Raw genomic sequence first — 17,166 nt, 5'->3', positions numbered from 1 at the left:
TACTAAAAGACATGAAGAATAGAGAAAGGTATGGTGTAAGTTTAGTAAATTAATGAGACATTAATAAGCTAACAGTAAAATAAGTTAATATGAACTTTTGGATAATAGTAAAAATACTTAATGAAAGAGGTAAAAAGAAAAAAAAATGCACAAAGCAAAATTAGAGTGCCACTTGGTAAGACCTCATGCACTCCCGCATATGGTCTCTGCTTTTATATATATATTAATTTTTTGCCACAACTTATCTATAATTGAGGTGGATATATTCATTGAATATTAAAGGCCCGTTTGATATTGTTATTTAAACAACAATTTTTATTATTTAAATACTACAACACATATTTTTACAATATTTTTTCATCTAAATATATTTTCACTGACACTTAAACAACGGTATTACAAAAACCCATGAATCTTTGAACCATATATGCCCAAGGAAAGCCAGCTTTGATTCCCTCTCTATCTCAGCCTATCATTTTGGACTATAGTTTTATAAATACCATGAATCTTTAAACTTAACGTACGGATAGAATCCATCCAACATCCACAACATACACAAAAGCTCCACTAAAAATGGAACTTGTTCAATCCTCAAAGCACGGTATGTCAATCTTGTTCTCACACCACTACTCCTCATTCACATACTCAGGTACTGATTTTCTCATAAAACCCATTTTCCTACGTGGGTTTTTTGGTTCTTTGCACTTGGTTTTATTATCTGTGTTGTTTATCTCATGGTTGTGCAAGAAATTTAAGGCGGGGCATATTGAAGGTCCAAAAGAGAAGTTTAAGAACAAAGGGGGCTTGTACTATAAACAGACTGTAATTTGTTGTTTTGGTGTTTCTGTGTTTAGTCTAGTGTTATGTTTATTGAATTACTTTTATTGGTATAGAAATGGTTGGTCTGATGAAGGGCTAATGACCCTTCTGGATTTAGCACTCATAACACTTGCTTGGGGTTCAGTATGTGTTTACTTGCGTACTCAATTGTTCAATTCAGCTAAATTAAAGTACCCGTTTTTATTGAGAGTTTGGTGGGGTTTCTACCTCTGTAGTTCTTGTTATTGCCTTACAATAGATGTTGTTCTTTATAGGAAACATGTTAATTTACCAGTTCAGTATTTTGTTTCCAATGTTGTCTCGGTTGTTTCGGGTTTCTTCCTCTGTTATGTGGGGTATTTTGGAAAGAATGAGGATGAAGATACTCTCCTTGAAGAACCCCTTTTGAATGGCAATTCTAGTGGTGAAGCAGAGTCAAGCAAGTCTAAGGGGGTTGATACTGTAACCCCTTTTTCAAGTGCTGGACTTTTTAGCAATCTTACACTCTCTTGGCTGGGTCCTCTAATTGCTCTAGGCAACAAGAAGACTTTAGACCTCGAGGATGTTCCTCAACTTGCTCCCGGTGATAGCGTAGTTGGGGCCTTCCCCGTTTTTAGAAATAAGCTTGAGGCAGAGTGTAGTACGGTTAATAATGTGACCACATTGAAGCTAGTGAAGGCATTACTCTTCTTTGCATGGAAAGAGATTCTTTTGACAGCCCTGTATGTGATGATCTACACATTGGCTTCCTATGTTGGACCATATCTTATTGACAATTTTGTTCAATACCTTAATGGGCGCCGACAGTACAAGAATGAGGGATATGTGCTGGTTTCAGTGTTTTTTGCTTCAAAACTTGTGGAATGCATCGCAAAGAGGCACTGGTTCTTTAGATTGCCGCTTGTTGAAATTAGGGTCAGATCAGTCTTGGCTTCTTGAAGAACCTCTTTTGAATGGCAATTCTAGTGGTGAAGCAGAGTCAAGCAAGTCTAAGGGGGTTGATACTGTAACCCCTTTTTCAAGTGCTGGATTTTTTAGCAATCTTACACTCTCTTGGCTGGGTCCTCTAATTGCTCTAGGCAACAAGAAGACTTTAGACCTCGAGGATGTTCCTCAACTTGCTCCCGGTGATAGTGTAGTTGGGGCCTTCCCCGTTTTTAGAAATAAGCTTGAGGCAGAGTGTGGTACGGTTAATAATGTGACCACATTGAAGCTAGTGAAGGCATTACTCTTCTTTGCATGGAAAGAGATTCTTTTGACAGCCCTGTATGTGATGATCTACACATTGGCTTCCTATGTTGGACCATATCTTATTGACAATTTTGTTCAATACCTTAATGGGCGCCGACAGTACAAGAATGAGGGATATGTGCTGGTTTCAGTGTTTTTTGCTTCAAAACTTGTGGAATGCATCGCAAAGAGGCACTGGTTCTTTAGATTGCCGCTTGTTGAAATTAGGGTCAGATCAGTCTTGGCTACAATGATCTATGATAAAGGTATGAATCTTTCATGCCAGTCAAAGCAGGGCCACACTAGTGGGGAGATCATCAATCTCATGACAGTTGACGCTGAGAGGATAGGTGACTTTGGCTGGTTTATGCACGATCCGTGGATGGTCCTTGTTCAAGTTGCTGTTGCATTGTTAATTTTATATAAAAATCTTGGGCTTGCTTCAATTGCAGCTTTTGTTGCAACTGTACTTGTTATGTTGGCAAATTATCCATTGGAGAAATTCCAAGAGAAGTTTCAGGACAAGATAATGGAGTCAAAAGACAAAAGGATGAAGGCAACGTCTGAGATTTTAAGGAACATGAGAATTCTAAAGCTTCAAGGATGGGAGATGAAGTTTCTATCTAAAATTGCCAAGCTTAGGGAGACCGAGGCAGGATGGTTGAAAGGGTATGTTTACGCTAATGCTATGACTACATTTGTCTTTTGGAGTGCTCCCACATTTGTGTCTGTGGCCACTTTTGGTGCTTGCATGCTAATGGGAATCCCATTTGAGTCGGGGAAGATCTTATCTGCACTTGCAACGTTTAGGATTCTTCAGGAGCCTATATATAATCTTCCTGACACAGTTTCAATGATTGCTCAAACTAAAGTGTCACTTGATCGAATTGTTTCATTTCTTCGTCTTGAGGACTTGCAGTTTGACACAATAAAGAAGCTTCCAAGAGGTAGTTCTAATACAGCAATAGAGATTATTGATGGAAATTTCTCTTGGGATTTATCTTCCTCTAATCCTACATTGAAAGATATAAATTTGAAAGTGCAACATGGCATGAGGGTTGCTGTTTGTGGAACTGTTGGTTCAGGCAAGTCAAGTTTGCTTTCTTGTATCCTTGGAGAAATACCCAGGATATCTGGCACTGTTAAGTTGTGTGGGACAAAGGCCTATGTTGCTCAGTCACCATGGATACAAAGTGGCAAGATAGAAGAGAACATATTATTTGGTAAGGAGATGGAAAGAATGAGGTATGAAAGGGCCCTTGAAGCATGTTCCTTGAAGAAGGATCTGGAAATTCTCTCGTATGGGGATCAGACACTCATAGGTGAGAGAGGAATCAATTTGAGTGGTGGACAGAAGCAAAGGATTCAAATTGCACGTGCTCTATACCAAAATGCTGATATCTATTTGTTTGATGATCCTTTTAGTGCTGTTGATGCTCATACAGGATCCCACCTCTTCCGGGTAATTTCCTTTCCTACTCTATGTCATTTTATTCTGATTAAAATGCGCTTTTTCCCCCTTAAATTATTATATTATAAATTGGTGTTCTACAAATTTGAAGATGGTTTCTTGTTGTCAGTAGGGGTTCTTGAATATTATTGCACTTTGTTCAGTCTTTGTTTTCTGTAGTTAATACATACCTTTTTTTGAAATGGATTTACTTGATTCATACATGGCAGGAATGTTTGCTGGGCCTCTTGAGTTCAAAAGTAGTGATTTATGTTACTCATCAAGTAGAGTTCTTACCTGCTGCTGACCTTATCTTGGTGAGCCATTCACATTAAGTTTATTTCGACCTTTTTATTTATGATATCAACTTATGAATGGATTGTCCCCCACTTTTCTATCTGTGAAATCAACTATTACATTTGTTGTTAGGTCATGAAAGAAGGAAAAATTACTCAAGCTGGAAAGTACAATGAAATTCTTAATTCCGGAACTGATTTTATGGAACTTGTGGGAGCACATAAGAAAGCTTTGTCTGAACTTGATTCTGCAGAGGCAGGGTCAGTTTCTGAAAGTACAAATATGAGCAAGGATGTTGGAGATATGGATATTATTGATGGGGTCGTTGAAAAAAAAGAAAATAAAGATGTTCAAAATGGTAAAACAGATGATATTGTTGGATCAAGGGGACAGATTATCCAAGAAGAAGAGAGAGAGAAAGGTAAAGTTGGGTTTTCAGTCTATTGGAAATATATTTCTATGGCATACAAAGGAGCTCTTGTGCCCTGTGTATTGCTGGCACAGGTTCTCTATCAGATCCTTCAAATTGGAAGCAATTATTGGATGGCTTGGGCAACTCCAATCTCACAGGATGTGAAACCTGCAGTTTCTAGCTCTACTCTTATAAGTGTTTATGTCGCTTTGGCCATTGGAAGTTCATTTTGCATCCTTGTGAGATCCCTGGTACTTTTTACTGCTGGGTTCAAGACAGCCACTATACTCTTCAATAAGATGCACTTATGCATTTTCCGTGCCCCCATGTCCTTCTTTGATGCCACTCCAAGTGGAAGAATCCTAAACAGAGTAAGTGGGAAATGTTTTTGGGTATTTCCATATTGAAAGCTTCAAGAGTCATAGTTTACAATTTTATATAGCTTTTTCCTTCGGTTTAAACAATTCTCCTCTCTGTCTCTCTCTTTCTCTCTCTTTCTCTCTCTCACACACACAGAAACATGATTGGTGTAAATATATTTATTGAATTGGCTGTATGTTTCCTGGCAGGCTTCTACAGACCAAAGTGCAGTGGATTTCAATATTCCATATCAAGTTGGGGCATTTGCCATCGCGATGATCCAGCTTCTTGGAATTATTGCAGTAATGTCTCAGGTTGCATGGCAGGTTCTTATTGTTTTTATCCCAGTGATTGCAACCTGTATCTGGTATCAGGTATACCCTCTGACTTTGTCACAATGTTGTCTTACATTCTTCCTGAAACTATATAACTCTATACTTATCATACTGCCTTCTTTACATTTTGGGCTGTGCACATGCTACATGCTCCCCTAGATTAAATTTAAAACCTTTACTAAGAGATTTTTTTAAATGCTTTTTCTTAAGATAGATTTTTGTCAAGTTGCAAGGTGTATGGAGTGTTTTTTCATAAGATATTCCAATGTATTATAGTCATTCTTATGCAGAGAGAAGTGTTGTAACAAATATATTATTATGCAGCAATATTACATGCCTTCAGCGCGAGAACTAACAAGATTAGTTGGCGTGTGCAAAGCTCCTGTGATACAACATTTCGCTGAAACAATTTCAGGCTCAACAACAATTAGGAGCTTTGATGAAGAGTCACGATTTAGGGAGATAAATTTGAAACTCACAGATGCATATTCTCGGCCAAAGTTCAATGCTGCTGGTGCAAGGGAATGGTTGTGCTTACGCTTGGATATGATGTCTTCCATCACATTTTTCTTCTCCTTGGTTTTCTTGATATTTATTCCTGAGGGAGTCATTGATCCAGGTAAGTAATTCCCATCTGGTGTACTAACAATGCTCCTTGCTGTTTGTTTAATTTGGTAAAGGAATTCGAGTAATACCTTTTTAATTGTCCTTCTTTTTATTTATAAATTCTGGTTTCCTTTTTCCTGAAGGCATTGCGGGGTTGGCTGTGACATATGGACTTAATTTAAACATAGCCTGGGTAATATGGGTTTTTTGCCTAATGGAGAACAAAATTATATCAGTAGAGAGAATACTTCAATACACTTGTATACCAAGTGAACCTCCTCTTGAGATAGAAGAAAACCGGCCAGATCATTCTTGGCCACCAAATGGAGAAGTGGATATTTGTGATCTGCAGGTAGTTTTGGTCCATTACTATTTATTACCAATCAACTGTAATTTTGTTAATAAGGTCATTAATGACTACGATTTTTATGTGTTCTACATTAATTAATGATAAGGGGTGTAATGTAGGTAAGGTATGCCCCACATATGCCACTTGTTTTGCGAGGTCTCACATGTACTTTTCCTGGAGGAATGAAAACTGGCATTGTGGGGAGAACGGGTAGTGGTAAATCAACTCTCATACAAGCACTTTTCCGGATTGTTGAACCTGCTGCTGGTCAGATAATTATAGATGGAATCAACATCTCCTTGATTGGACTGCATGATTTGCGATCTAGACTAAGCATTATCCCTCAGGATCCAACAATGTTTGAAGGGACTATAAGAAGCAACCTGGATCCACTCGATGAGCATACAGATGGACAAATTTGGGAGGTGGGTTGATTTCTTCTTGGGTTATTAAAAGAATTTTCTCTTTGCTAAATTTGTTTGTAAAGTGGCCATGCAATGCCTTTATGATTTGCGATCAATGGGTGGCATTTGCTTTTATTTATTTATTTTTTTCTGATTTATTCATTGCCTTAAATTTTTCCCCTTGAATTGTTTTAGGCTTTGGATAAGTGTCAACTTGGAGATAAAGTTAGGGAGAAAGAAGGAAAACTAGATTCCATAGGTTTGTCATTTCAGCTTCTTATGTGGAATATTATTAAACTATGTAATGGAAACATATTACTTATATTCTTAGGGATGTTGCAGTTAGTGAGAACGGAGAGAATTGGAGTGTGGGTCAGAGGCAGCTGGTCTGCCTTGGCCGTGTGCTTCTCAAGAAAAGTAAGGTATTGGTGCTTGATGAAGCTACAGCATCTGTTGATACTGCTACAGATAATCTGATTCAGCAAACCCTCAGTCAACATTTTTCCAACTGTACAGTCATTACCATTGCACATCGAATAACTTCCGTTCTTCATAGTGACATGGTTCTGCTACTAAATAATGGTTAGTTTGACCATATGACTTTCTCCTATTTCTAATGTTGTTTCTTGGTTTATATGATTTCATTGTAATCCTATGGCTTAGCAAATTTCTCTGAATCCTGCTGCAGGGCTTATAGAGGAATATGATTCTCCAAATAGATTGCTAGAAAACAAGTCATCGTCTTTTGCTCAACTTGTAGCGGAGTACACGGTGAGGTCAAATTGTAGTTTTGGGTAAGTTATGCGACAAAAGCTTATTTGGGCTTATTTGGACCGTGCTGAACGATATTGATGAGATTTTGTTGATCTGGCTAGTAGTTTCTGTGTGTCATAGGCATATTGTACGAACAAATGGTGTACACTACTAAATATCAGATAATAAAAAATAGTGATAGTGTAAGTTGTGACTTTTTTTGTTTGAAGTAAGCTACATGCTGGACTTGATTGATGGCATTTTATTCCTCCATACAGTTTTCAAGTGTATACGAAATGCATTTGTTTAAGGCTTTGCTGTCAAATGGTAGGTTAAACGTAAGAGATGTGCACTTTTAAGCAAAGGTTTAAGGTGCTTAAAGCCCAATCTCAAATACTTGTACAATCCTCTTCCTTTCTAATGTTGTCAAGAAAGAAAATTGAGGATTTTGTTTTATAAATGAAAGAATGGAAAGCAAGCTCAATGGTTGGAGGAGCAAATATTTGTCTAACGCAGTTGTTTTATAATGAGCTTGACAAGGTTACTCTGATAAGATCAATTGTTCAAACAATCCCTTCATACACAATTTCAACCTTCCAACTACCAATCTTGCCCTATAATAGGCTTGACAAGGTTACCAGGACTTTTTGATGGAATTCTGTTAAGTCAGAAAGATTCTAATTTGCTTTGAACTTGTGGGAATCTGTTTGACACCCGGTACAATGTGGGCATTTAGGACTCAATAAGTTTGCTGAGATACATAGAGCATTTCTGTCCAAACTACCACGCAAAATGATCAATGCCATTGTCAAAAGCTTCTTTGAGGCAAACACTAAAGCAGCAATGTTGTCAATTTGGAAGGGAATTTAGGTGCCAGGGAAACCATTTGAAGAGGAGAATGATTTGTAATTGCAGATGGGAAGAAAGTGAATTTGTGGAAGGATCCATGGATCCTGTGGAATGAGGATTTTAAACCAAAAGCTAGAAGCCAATGACACCTCCAACCCAATGCTAGTTTCAAAGCTAACATTGCCAAACAATAAAGGTTGGGATAAATGGTGGCTAGAAAGCATATTCAGTCAACAATCTGTAGATATATTTGCTGTATCCATATCTCCACGACCGCAATTCTGTTTACTTGGGCATCAACTCTACCACTCTGTTGATCAATCTTTGCAAATAGGTCAAGACATGGATGTCATTGCTCCTTATGCTACCAACGAACCTCTTAGTTCCTGAATTTATGAGAGCAGTAGCACCAATTTGGCTCTCCTGCAGAGTGTCAAGAGCTTCTATCATGCTTTGGTCTCCATATGCGTAAACAGCATCCTCTTCATTCTTAAACATGGATTAAAAAAAATAAAATAAAATACAAAAGATGGGACAATATGCAAAATGGGTCAATGAAAAAGGAGAAAAAAATAATATTCCAAAAGAATAGAAAACAGAAAGGAAAATACTTCAAATATCTATTATTTACTTATTAATTTTTAAATTTTATTTTATTTAAATGAATTATTTTTAGTTTGATATATGTTAAATAACATTATTAGCAACGGATGTGTTATACCATGTTGTATGTTAGAGTGGATGTGGAAGAGGAAGCATAGAATAGAAACATCAAGAACACGAGCATTATGCGGTTCAGCCTTGTCAGCATACATCCACGGAGGAATCCCTTAAGGGCTACATCTTTATTGAATAAGAGTGTAGTACAATAACCTGTGTTATAATGAACTCTAACATGAGTATATATAGGTGACTAAACCTTAGACTACTAATACAAGTAGGAATGGGCTTGAGCCTATTATATTGAGCTAATATGTCTAATATATATCTCTAACACCTTCCCTCAAACTCAAGGCGGAAGCTTGATGAAGGCTTGAGGTTGGATAAGCTTGAGAAGATCATTTGGAGATGCCTTGAAAAATGCCTTTAAAGAAACCACAATGAAGAATATGTCAATTGACCAATTTCAGAGCTTCAAATGAAGAAGTAGAGTCCAAAATTGGAATCTTCACGAAAAACTGAGCAAGATAGGCCATTTTAGAAAATTTTAACTTTTAGTCAAAAGTCAATGCAAAAGTCAAAGTCATAGATCTGGTCAAAGTTAACGGTCAAAGCTAATGGGTCAGATCTAGGTGGTTCGGGTCGGGTCAGGTCGGGTTGGTCAAAGTCAATGTCAGCTAGGTGATGTGGTGCTGACGAGGCGACACTGCTAACGTGGTGAGCTGCGTGGCTGATGACGTGTCTAGGGGAGAAATGCTAGTGACACACACTTTTGCACAACTTTGTGCCACAACTTGCCACATGGTGAGTTGTGGTTGGTTAGAGTGTGTTAGTGGGCCATGTGGGGGCACTCTAACCAACCACAACTCGCCATGTGGCGAGTTGTGGCACAAAGTTGTGCAAAAGTGTGTGTCACTAGCATTTCTCGTGTCTAGGGTTGATGTTGCTCTTTTTGCTGACGTCATCAGATGATGTCATGAATGATAGCATCAAAGATTCGGCGTGTGGCAAGCGCGTTGGTGATCACCAGCGCTTGGAGGATAAGCCAGAATCATAGGCAGTGCATGGAAGCGCGTGCTACAGCGGTTGAAAGCCAAATTTCTTCCGTAGGCTGATCGGTGGTCTACATGGTCGATAGGATGGCGCGTGTGGCCAATGGATGAGCTACAAAAGAGGAAATTGTGGTAGTGCGTGGGGAGGTTCCAGAGCTATTAGCGGCACATGGTGGCATGTGAGGCTGCTGATGGGGGCCGTGTTTTTGGGTTTTTGTCGCTGAAGGTCGTGGAGCACGTCTGTGGTGTTGGTTTCATTAGGCGAAGCTTGGATTTTTATAGATCTGATAAGTTAAGTCACGGCTTGCTTGGTTGTTGGATTTTGACACAGCATAAAGCCATATTGGCTGCGAGATACCATGGAGTCTAGATTCAGCAAACAAATATGTGTGACTTCAGATGGTGGTATGCACGTGATAATCTTCTTTGCTATGTAGAGGTGTTTGTTTGATGCCAAAAACGAAGTTTGGCTCTGATACCATGTTAAATAACATTATTAGCAACGCAATCTGTTATACCATGTTGTATATGTTAGAGTAGATGTGGGAGAGGAAGCATAGAATAGAAACATCAAGAACACGAGTGTTACGTGGTTCAGCCTTATTGGCCTACATCCACGGAGGAATCCTTTAAGGGCTACATCTTTATTGTATAAGAGTGTAGTACAATAACCTGTGTTACAATGAACCCTAATATGAATATATATAGGCGACTAAACCCTAAACTACTAATACAAGCAGGAATGAGCTTGGGCCTATTATATTGAGCTAATATGTCTAATATATATCTCTAACAGTATACAAGAACTCTGATAAAGTCTTGTTTGCAATGCTATCAAACTACTGCAATCCCATTTCGTTGAAAAAGCAACTAGATGATTGCATTCTGCCACAAAGGCAATCAATTATTTATGCAAAGTATTAATAGATTTTCAAGAATTTACTTACAATTTTACTTCATCTAAACTCATCCAAATATCATATTATCTCCCAATTGTCTTGATCATATGATGATGTACAATAGGATAAAACAAAAAGGTTTGCAATTTGTATTGTGGTTAAATAAATATTGGCTTCTCAGCTTGCAAGAAAAATTTACAAACCAAGTTTATGTTCAAATACATAAATCTATACTAGCCTCTGAGCACGCGCTCACGCGCGTGCTCAGAGGCTCTTCCATTTTTTGGGTAAGGGTTAATTTAGAGCATTTATTAAAATTTTGGATTACTACATTTTCTAATCACCAAAAAAAAAAAAAAACCTAGGGTGTGATAAGTATTATGAGTGGTGAAATAATTTTTTCATCACACCCCTAGATTTTTTTTTTTTTTTTGGTGATTAGAAAATGTAGTAATCCCAAATTCTAAATTAACCCTTACCCAAAAAATGGAAGAGCCTTTAAGCACGCGCGTGAGCGCATGCTCAGAGGCTAGTATATATTAAGAGATTCGAAAAGTTAGTTATTGTTTTTTTTACTATCAAAAGTACCCCTAATTTAATTAATCTAAACTAATCAAAATGGGGTTAAAATAGTAAATTCTATCCTAAATAAATTCCTACTCACATTGAAATACTATCCACATTCTTTAAAAAAAAAAAAAAAAAAAACCTCAGCCACCTAAAAAAAAGACACTGCCAGTACACCAAAACACTCCCCACGTTCATCAACAAAAAAAAAAAAAAAAATCCCCACGTTCAAATAATGCTCTATCAATTATCTACCCACATAACTTCTCACAAATACAAACTCATCCCAATAGTATAGGTTTGTTAGAGTTTGTGTTTGATTTAAATTTTGAGGAGATAATTTTTCCTGAAAATCCTAATAAAATTGTTGAGAATAAAGATAAAGATTTTTTAGAGTTTAACTCTATCATGGAGTCTTTGAAATCTTATCACCACATCATCAACAATTTAAATAAATAGCTAATTATTAAATGTTTTATTTGAATTTGTTTTAAAACGTTCATCACATGTTCTTTAAAAAAAAAAAAAAACCCTCATCACATGAAATAATTAACGTACTGATGAATGGATAGGAGGATTAGCAACTGTAATACAAAAAAAAAAATTGTTTATCTCATTGTTCACTTAATATCATTCAAAAAAAAAAAAATGTAGCTTGTACAAGATATCATTCTAAAAAAAACTAAAATTAATAATTTTGTTAAATAAAATGTAGCGTATAAAAAAAATAATCTAAAGTAATTTAATTAATCTAAACTAATTTAATGTAGAATGTTTTTTTTTAAGTACCCCTAATTTAATTAATCTAAACTAATCAAAATGGGGTCAAAATAGTAAATTCCATCCTAAATAAATTCCTACCCACATTGAAATACTATCCCACATTCTTTAAAAAAAAAAATATACCTCAGCCACCAAAAAAAAGACACTCCCAGTACACCAAAACACTCCCACGTTCATCAACAAAAAAAAAAAAAAATCCCCACGTTCAAATAATGCTCTATCAATTATCCACCCACATAACTTCTCACAAATACAAACTCATCCCAGTAGTATAGGTTTGTTAGAGTTTGTGTTTGATTTAAATTTTGAGGAGATAATTTTTCCTGAAAATCCTAATAAAATTGTTGAGAATAAAGATAAAGATTTTTTAGAGTTTAACTCTATCATGGAGTCTTTAAAATCTTATCACCACATCATCAACAATTTAAATAAATAGCTAATTATTAAATGTTTTATTTGAATTTGGTTTAAAACGTTCATCACATGTTCTTTAAAAAAAAAAAACTTCATCACATGAAAATAATTAACATACTGATGAATGGATAGGAGGATTAGCAACTGTAATACAAAAAAAAATTGTTTATCATTCCAAAAAAAAAAAAATGTAGCGTGTACAAAATATCATTCTAAAAAAATCTAAAATTAATAATTTTGTTAAATAAAATGTAGCGTATAAAAAAGAAAAAAAAAAAAAAAAAAAAAAACCCATATACAATTTCAATCATAGAACTCATATAGAACGAAAGCCCAACGGGTTAACACCCACCAGATTCATGTGTAATAAAAAAATAAATCAAAATTTAAAAATTTAATATGAAAGTAGAGCCAATACCTAGAACTGGAAATATGCTGAAAATCAATAAGTCCATTGTAGAGATAGAAAGGGGTTGCGACAGTCAAGAGTAGACACAGAACAATCAAATAATCAAATAGATTGAGAGAAAGAGAGAGTAACATAAGGACATTTCAAGCACAAACCTTCTTTGTTGAAATTTCAAAGTCAAACACCCTTCAATCCCTAATCACATTCACCCAAAAGTAAGTACTCCTCAAACAATGAATACTTGGCAACTATGGAAGTATGAACTCAAAGAAAGTCAATGATAAAGAAAAGAAAAGAAAAGAAAAGAAAAGAAACGTACAAAATATAGAACTTGAAAATATTCCATTCCAATGACTCCTCAATGCAATCCAAAAAATTTGTGTGTGATACATATAAGGAAAAAAAAAAAGTAGAACTCAAAGAAAGTCAATCATAAATAAACAAAACAAAACAAAACAAAAAGGAACTTACAAAAAATAGAACCTGAAAATTTGTTGGAGCCTCTGATAGTAAATGTTTTTAATCTAAAGAAAAAGAAAGGAGGATGTAGAGCTAAACTAAATGTCTTGAATTTGAAGAAGAAAGTGAGATAGAAACTGAGATAGAAACTGCAAAGCGTACGTGAGTTTGTGGGTCTTAAAGTATAGAAGTTTTAATTTACATATCTATCCCTATTAGTTGAAAACTTGTAAGTGAGTATGATGAGGGTATTTGAGGCATAAAAAATGTGGAATCCAAACCGGGGAAGCTCCTTAAATAGTAGTATAGATAACAATCAAATTAATATTATATTTTATTAAAAATAAGAGCCAATCTGCCATCAGCCCAACACGTGAGGCTTTTAAAATTTCAATTCATATGATAACAAAAGTCAAAACATGCTAGCTGTAAAGCAACAATTATCAGTAAAAAAACATGCTAGCTGTAAAGTCTAATTCTTGGGCTTGCAAACTGCAAATATCATTTGAGAGGTTTGAAAAACTGAGAAAGAGAGAGAGAAAGGTAGACGGACAGAGAGAGAGAGACAGAGAGGAGAAGAAGATGAAGATGAAGTAGCAGCAGCCTGCACGGCCCCGACTTGAGGTCGAGAATGTAGAGATCGTCACCGGTGGAAGGTGAGAGTGAGGAAGAAACACTTTTCTTTTTCCGGTCCAGTATGCATTTACCGGCCGAAATTTGATATTTTCTCCGGTATGGCCGAAATGACCCGGTATAGGCCGGTATATTTTCCGGTACGAAACAACCTTGTTTCTGTACCGGCCAAGGTACCGGAACGGTAAATACCGGAGGTACCGGCCGGTACGGTACGAATCTAACTTCCCTGGTTTACACTATAAATGGGAGCACAAAAGACATTAAGGAACCATCAAGTGCACAATATATTTTCTTTTATAATTGAGTTTTAGTTATGAGCGGAGAGAAAATCAATTAAAGCTTGCTTCATCAGGCACCACCTCTAGCCAACTGTGCTGTCCCTTGGAATTAACAAGCATTCTCTTCAAAAGAAAATTCACAGGTTCTTGAGTCCATCCCTTCACTTTATTTTTGTTCTTCAATATAAAGTTTGCCAAAAATTGAGCATTTACTAATTTAATTGAGTTCATATTCGGTAACGTGTACTTCGGAATTTTACTAAAAATTTACCTTATAGGTTGGGTACTAAATGTTTGTATACTATGTCTGCGACACTATCCACCACCACAATAGAACTTCACCGAGGAACAATAAACCACCACACACTGCCACAAATAAGTCAAGACCTGCTCTTCTCTCTTATGACCCCATATGTAGACCTAGCAAAATAGGTCAAGCCTTTAGTAATAAAGTTAAACTTTTTTTTTAATTGACTCATTTTCAATAAATGTTTGTATAATAAATTTTTATGTTTTAGATGAAAATTCAAATGATATCACTTGTCAATTTGAAAAGTAGTTCTCATACATAAAATGTTTTCACCATTGGATCTACTACTAACATTAGGTAGTTTCTTTCCTTTTTCTTTTTTTCCATTTTTTTTTATAAGTTCATTTTATATTTTCCTCCAATTTTTTGTTCTTTACCTAACATGTTATTTTTGTTCTTAGAGTTATATATATATATATATATATTATAAGTTTGGGTTTTTTTTTTTTTTTTTNTTTTTTTTTTTTTTTTTTTTTTTTTTTTTTTTTTTTTTTTTTTTTTCACTTTTCATAGTTTATTTGCTTATATATGTACAGCTTTTTAAAAATTTCAATTATTTTGTAAGTACAACTATAATTTTGCATGCTTTCAACAAAGAAGCTAATTCAAAAGCACACTTACTTTTAGAGGTGATATTATTTTTATTTTTTATTTTTATTTTTTTTTTAAGTTTCATGTCTAACATGTATAAGTTTTTTTTTTTTTTTTTCCTTCTTTGTGAAATTTGTTAGTTTGTTTAGACCCTATAAACTTAGATTGTTTAACCTAATTAATTAACCAAGTTGATACTTATGTTTATTATTCAAATCTAAGTTAAACACATACAATCATATCACTTAATTCGGAAAATTAAAGAAGACAAACAATATGATTACCCAATAAAACCAATGAAACCAACAATTTCAAGATAAAAACTTGAGAAGGATTTAACCTAATCTATCCTCAAGACAACAAATTCACTATGAAAGAATGGAAGCTTTACAATAGATTTTTCCCTAAATGTAAAGCTATCTCTTGTAGTACTTACTCATACGACCACGTGCAGCTCTGAATCCATGGACTCTTCTATTTGAATTTGTCGCACACAAACATTCACGTTTGTGACTTTGAGATCCCATTCAAAGCTTTTAAATCATCAGCTATGTATGATCTTGTAGCGTCAACTTCACATCTACCAATTCTAATAATGTGTAGATGGAATTCTAGTAGTGACTTTGAAAGGAGAAGACACAGTATCTTTTAGATCTCATAAGAGCACCTCCAAAGTCTCTTCAAAATGTGCCTTAAGATTTTCTTTAAATAATAGGAGAATTAGATTTGAAACCCAAATCACTAATGGGTTTAATGAGCTGTTGGGCTTTAATTAAATTTTGTAGAAATGCATCTCGATCAATCAAACCTGTTCTCTCAATCAATTGAACCTGGCAAGTTTCCAATTTCCTGAACCCGCAGCTTTCTTGTTCTTGTGTTTGACTTGTAACACCTTAAGCATTGTCCAATCAAACCTATAGATATAGGAATTTATATCTAGACAAATTTGTATTCACGGTTTGTCAATTGTGCTAAACTTTTAGAACTTAACAAAATCAATTATCAAAGTAATAGACCATTAGAACTGATTATTGGATTCTAAACTATTAGGTTTTAGATCCCTGTAAACTAAATTGTTTAACCTAATTAATTAACCAAGTGAATACTTAGGTTTATTATTCAAATCTAGGTTAAAACAAAGCAATCATATCATGCAAAGCTATGGAAAAGTAAATAACACAACGATATGATGATCTAGGAAAACCAAACTGGTAAAAAACCTGGGGAGGATTTAACATAGATATCCTCAAGCTAAAAAGAAAATCCACTAGAAAGAATTAAGTTTACAATAAGACTTAGACTACTAACATCCTATTGCTACTACACGTAGAACATACTTAGGTTTATTACTAATAAATCATGTCAAATACTAATAAATAATAAACATTTTGTATATATTTCTCAAACATTTGTTATTCAATAAATAGGGAACTACCATAGTCACATTCCATTGTTTAACTAAAATTTTGCTGAGACTAATGTGAATGCTCTTATAAACTGATGTATAACTTTATAAACACACTAAAAAGTAATTAAGAAATGTATTTATGTATCCGGATTTGGAGATAAAAGATGGAATATATAGATATATATTTATATATCTCTCTCTCTCTCTCTCTCTTTTGGCCTTTTTTAGAGTAAAATAAAACAATACATATGTGGCAACATTGGTCCCCTATTGTGCACTATTTTGGCCTTTTTTAGAGTAAAATAAAACAATTCATATATGGCAACATTGGTCCCCTATCGTGCACTGTTACCCGACGTGACTAAACATTATTGTGGCTGATTAGGAGAAAAAAGGAGATTAGCATTTGGGATTGGGACAGTCTGGACAGAACACACCTGCTATATATAAGAGTGCAAGCGGAAGAGATTAGGGCACATAATCAACAAAAAGAGAGACTACAAATGAGAGTGATGGTATTTTAGGGGAGGTATCTCAAGAAATACAAGCATTTCTTTCCGGTGAAGATCGCAGGTTCTTACCTTCTCATTTCAATACTTACTATATATTCTTTTGGAAAAGATTTATTTAGAGAGAAACCACGTTTCCTATATATTTTTATTGAATGTGAATTTTAAAATTTTAATCGTTAGATTGAATATTTTTATTATATTCTTCATGCTTGTAAAATTTTAATAAGAACAAGATCAAATTTCAATAAGAACAAGATCAAAAATCAATAGTTATATTATCAACCAAATATTTAAATTAAAAAAATAAATTATTGATCAAATAGT

The 17,166-nt window shown here is 34.9% G+C and overlaps 1 protein-coding gene and 1 long non-coding RNA gene across 3 annotated transcripts; both read left to right on the top strand.

Annotated features, from left to right (window-relative positions):
• The first annotated feature begins 445 nt into the window (after positions 1-445).
• Positions 446-7,325, top strand: LOC112021022 (ABC transporter C family member 3). 2 transcript variants are annotated; one of them, XM_065782515.1, is made up of 11 exons: positions 446-1,258; positions 1,794-3,511; positions 3,730-3,816; positions 3,929-4,579; positions 4,778-4,942; positions 5,228-5,522; positions 5,653-5,861; positions 5,978-6,283; positions 6,458-6,521; positions 6,605-6,844; positions 6,951-7,325. In XM_065782515.1, the coding sequence occupies exons 1-11, from the start codon at positions 574-576 to the stop codon at positions 7,058-7,060; spliced, it is 4,530 nt and encodes a 1,509-aa protein (XP_065638587.1). In that variant the 5' UTR covers positions 446-573; the 3' UTR covers positions 7,061-7,325. The 2 variants fall into 2 exon arrangements, with proteins under 2 accessions (XP_065638587.1, XP_023909362.2); XM_024053594.2 differs by lacking the exon at positions 446-1,258 and having other exon boundaries at positions 1,757-3,511.
• Positions 7,326-13,548: 6,223 nt separating this feature from the next.
• Positions 13,549-16,904, top strand: LOC136071351 (uncharacterized). Its single transcript, XR_010632637.1, has 2 exons — positions 13,549-14,164; positions 16,716-16,904. It is a non-coding gene; the product is annotated as an uncharacterized LOC136071351 (long non-coding RNA).
• Positions 16,905-17,166: the final 262 nt, after the last annotated feature.

The sequence above is a fragment of the Quercus suber genome, unplaced genomic scaffold, assembly GCF_002906115.3.
Source record: "Quercus suber isolate HL8 unplaced genomic scaffold, Cork oak 2.0 scaffold_304, whole genome shotgun sequence".
Taxonomy (NCBI): Eukaryota; Viridiplantae; Streptophyta; class Magnoliopsida; order Fagales; family Fagaceae; genus Quercus; species Quercus suber.
The sequence above is the reverse complement of the archived record's forward strand: the minus strand, read 5'-3'. Positions and strand labels throughout refer to the sequence as shown.

Bases quoted from the DNA above. Each gene is read 5' to 3' on its own strand.
- LOC112021022 (XM_065782515.1), top strand. From the start codon at position 574: ATGGAACTTGTTCAATCCTCAAAGCACGGTATGTCAATCTTGTTCTCA. The intron at 1,259-1,793 runs GCAAGTCTAAGG...CTAGTGGTGAAG, and splicing joins TAGTGGTGAAGCAGAGTCAA to CAGAGTCAAGCAAGTCTAAG. The intron at 6,522-6,604 runs GTTTGTCATTTC...GGGATGTTGCAG, and splicing joins AGGAAAACTAGATTCCATAG to TTAGTGAGAACGGAGAGAAT.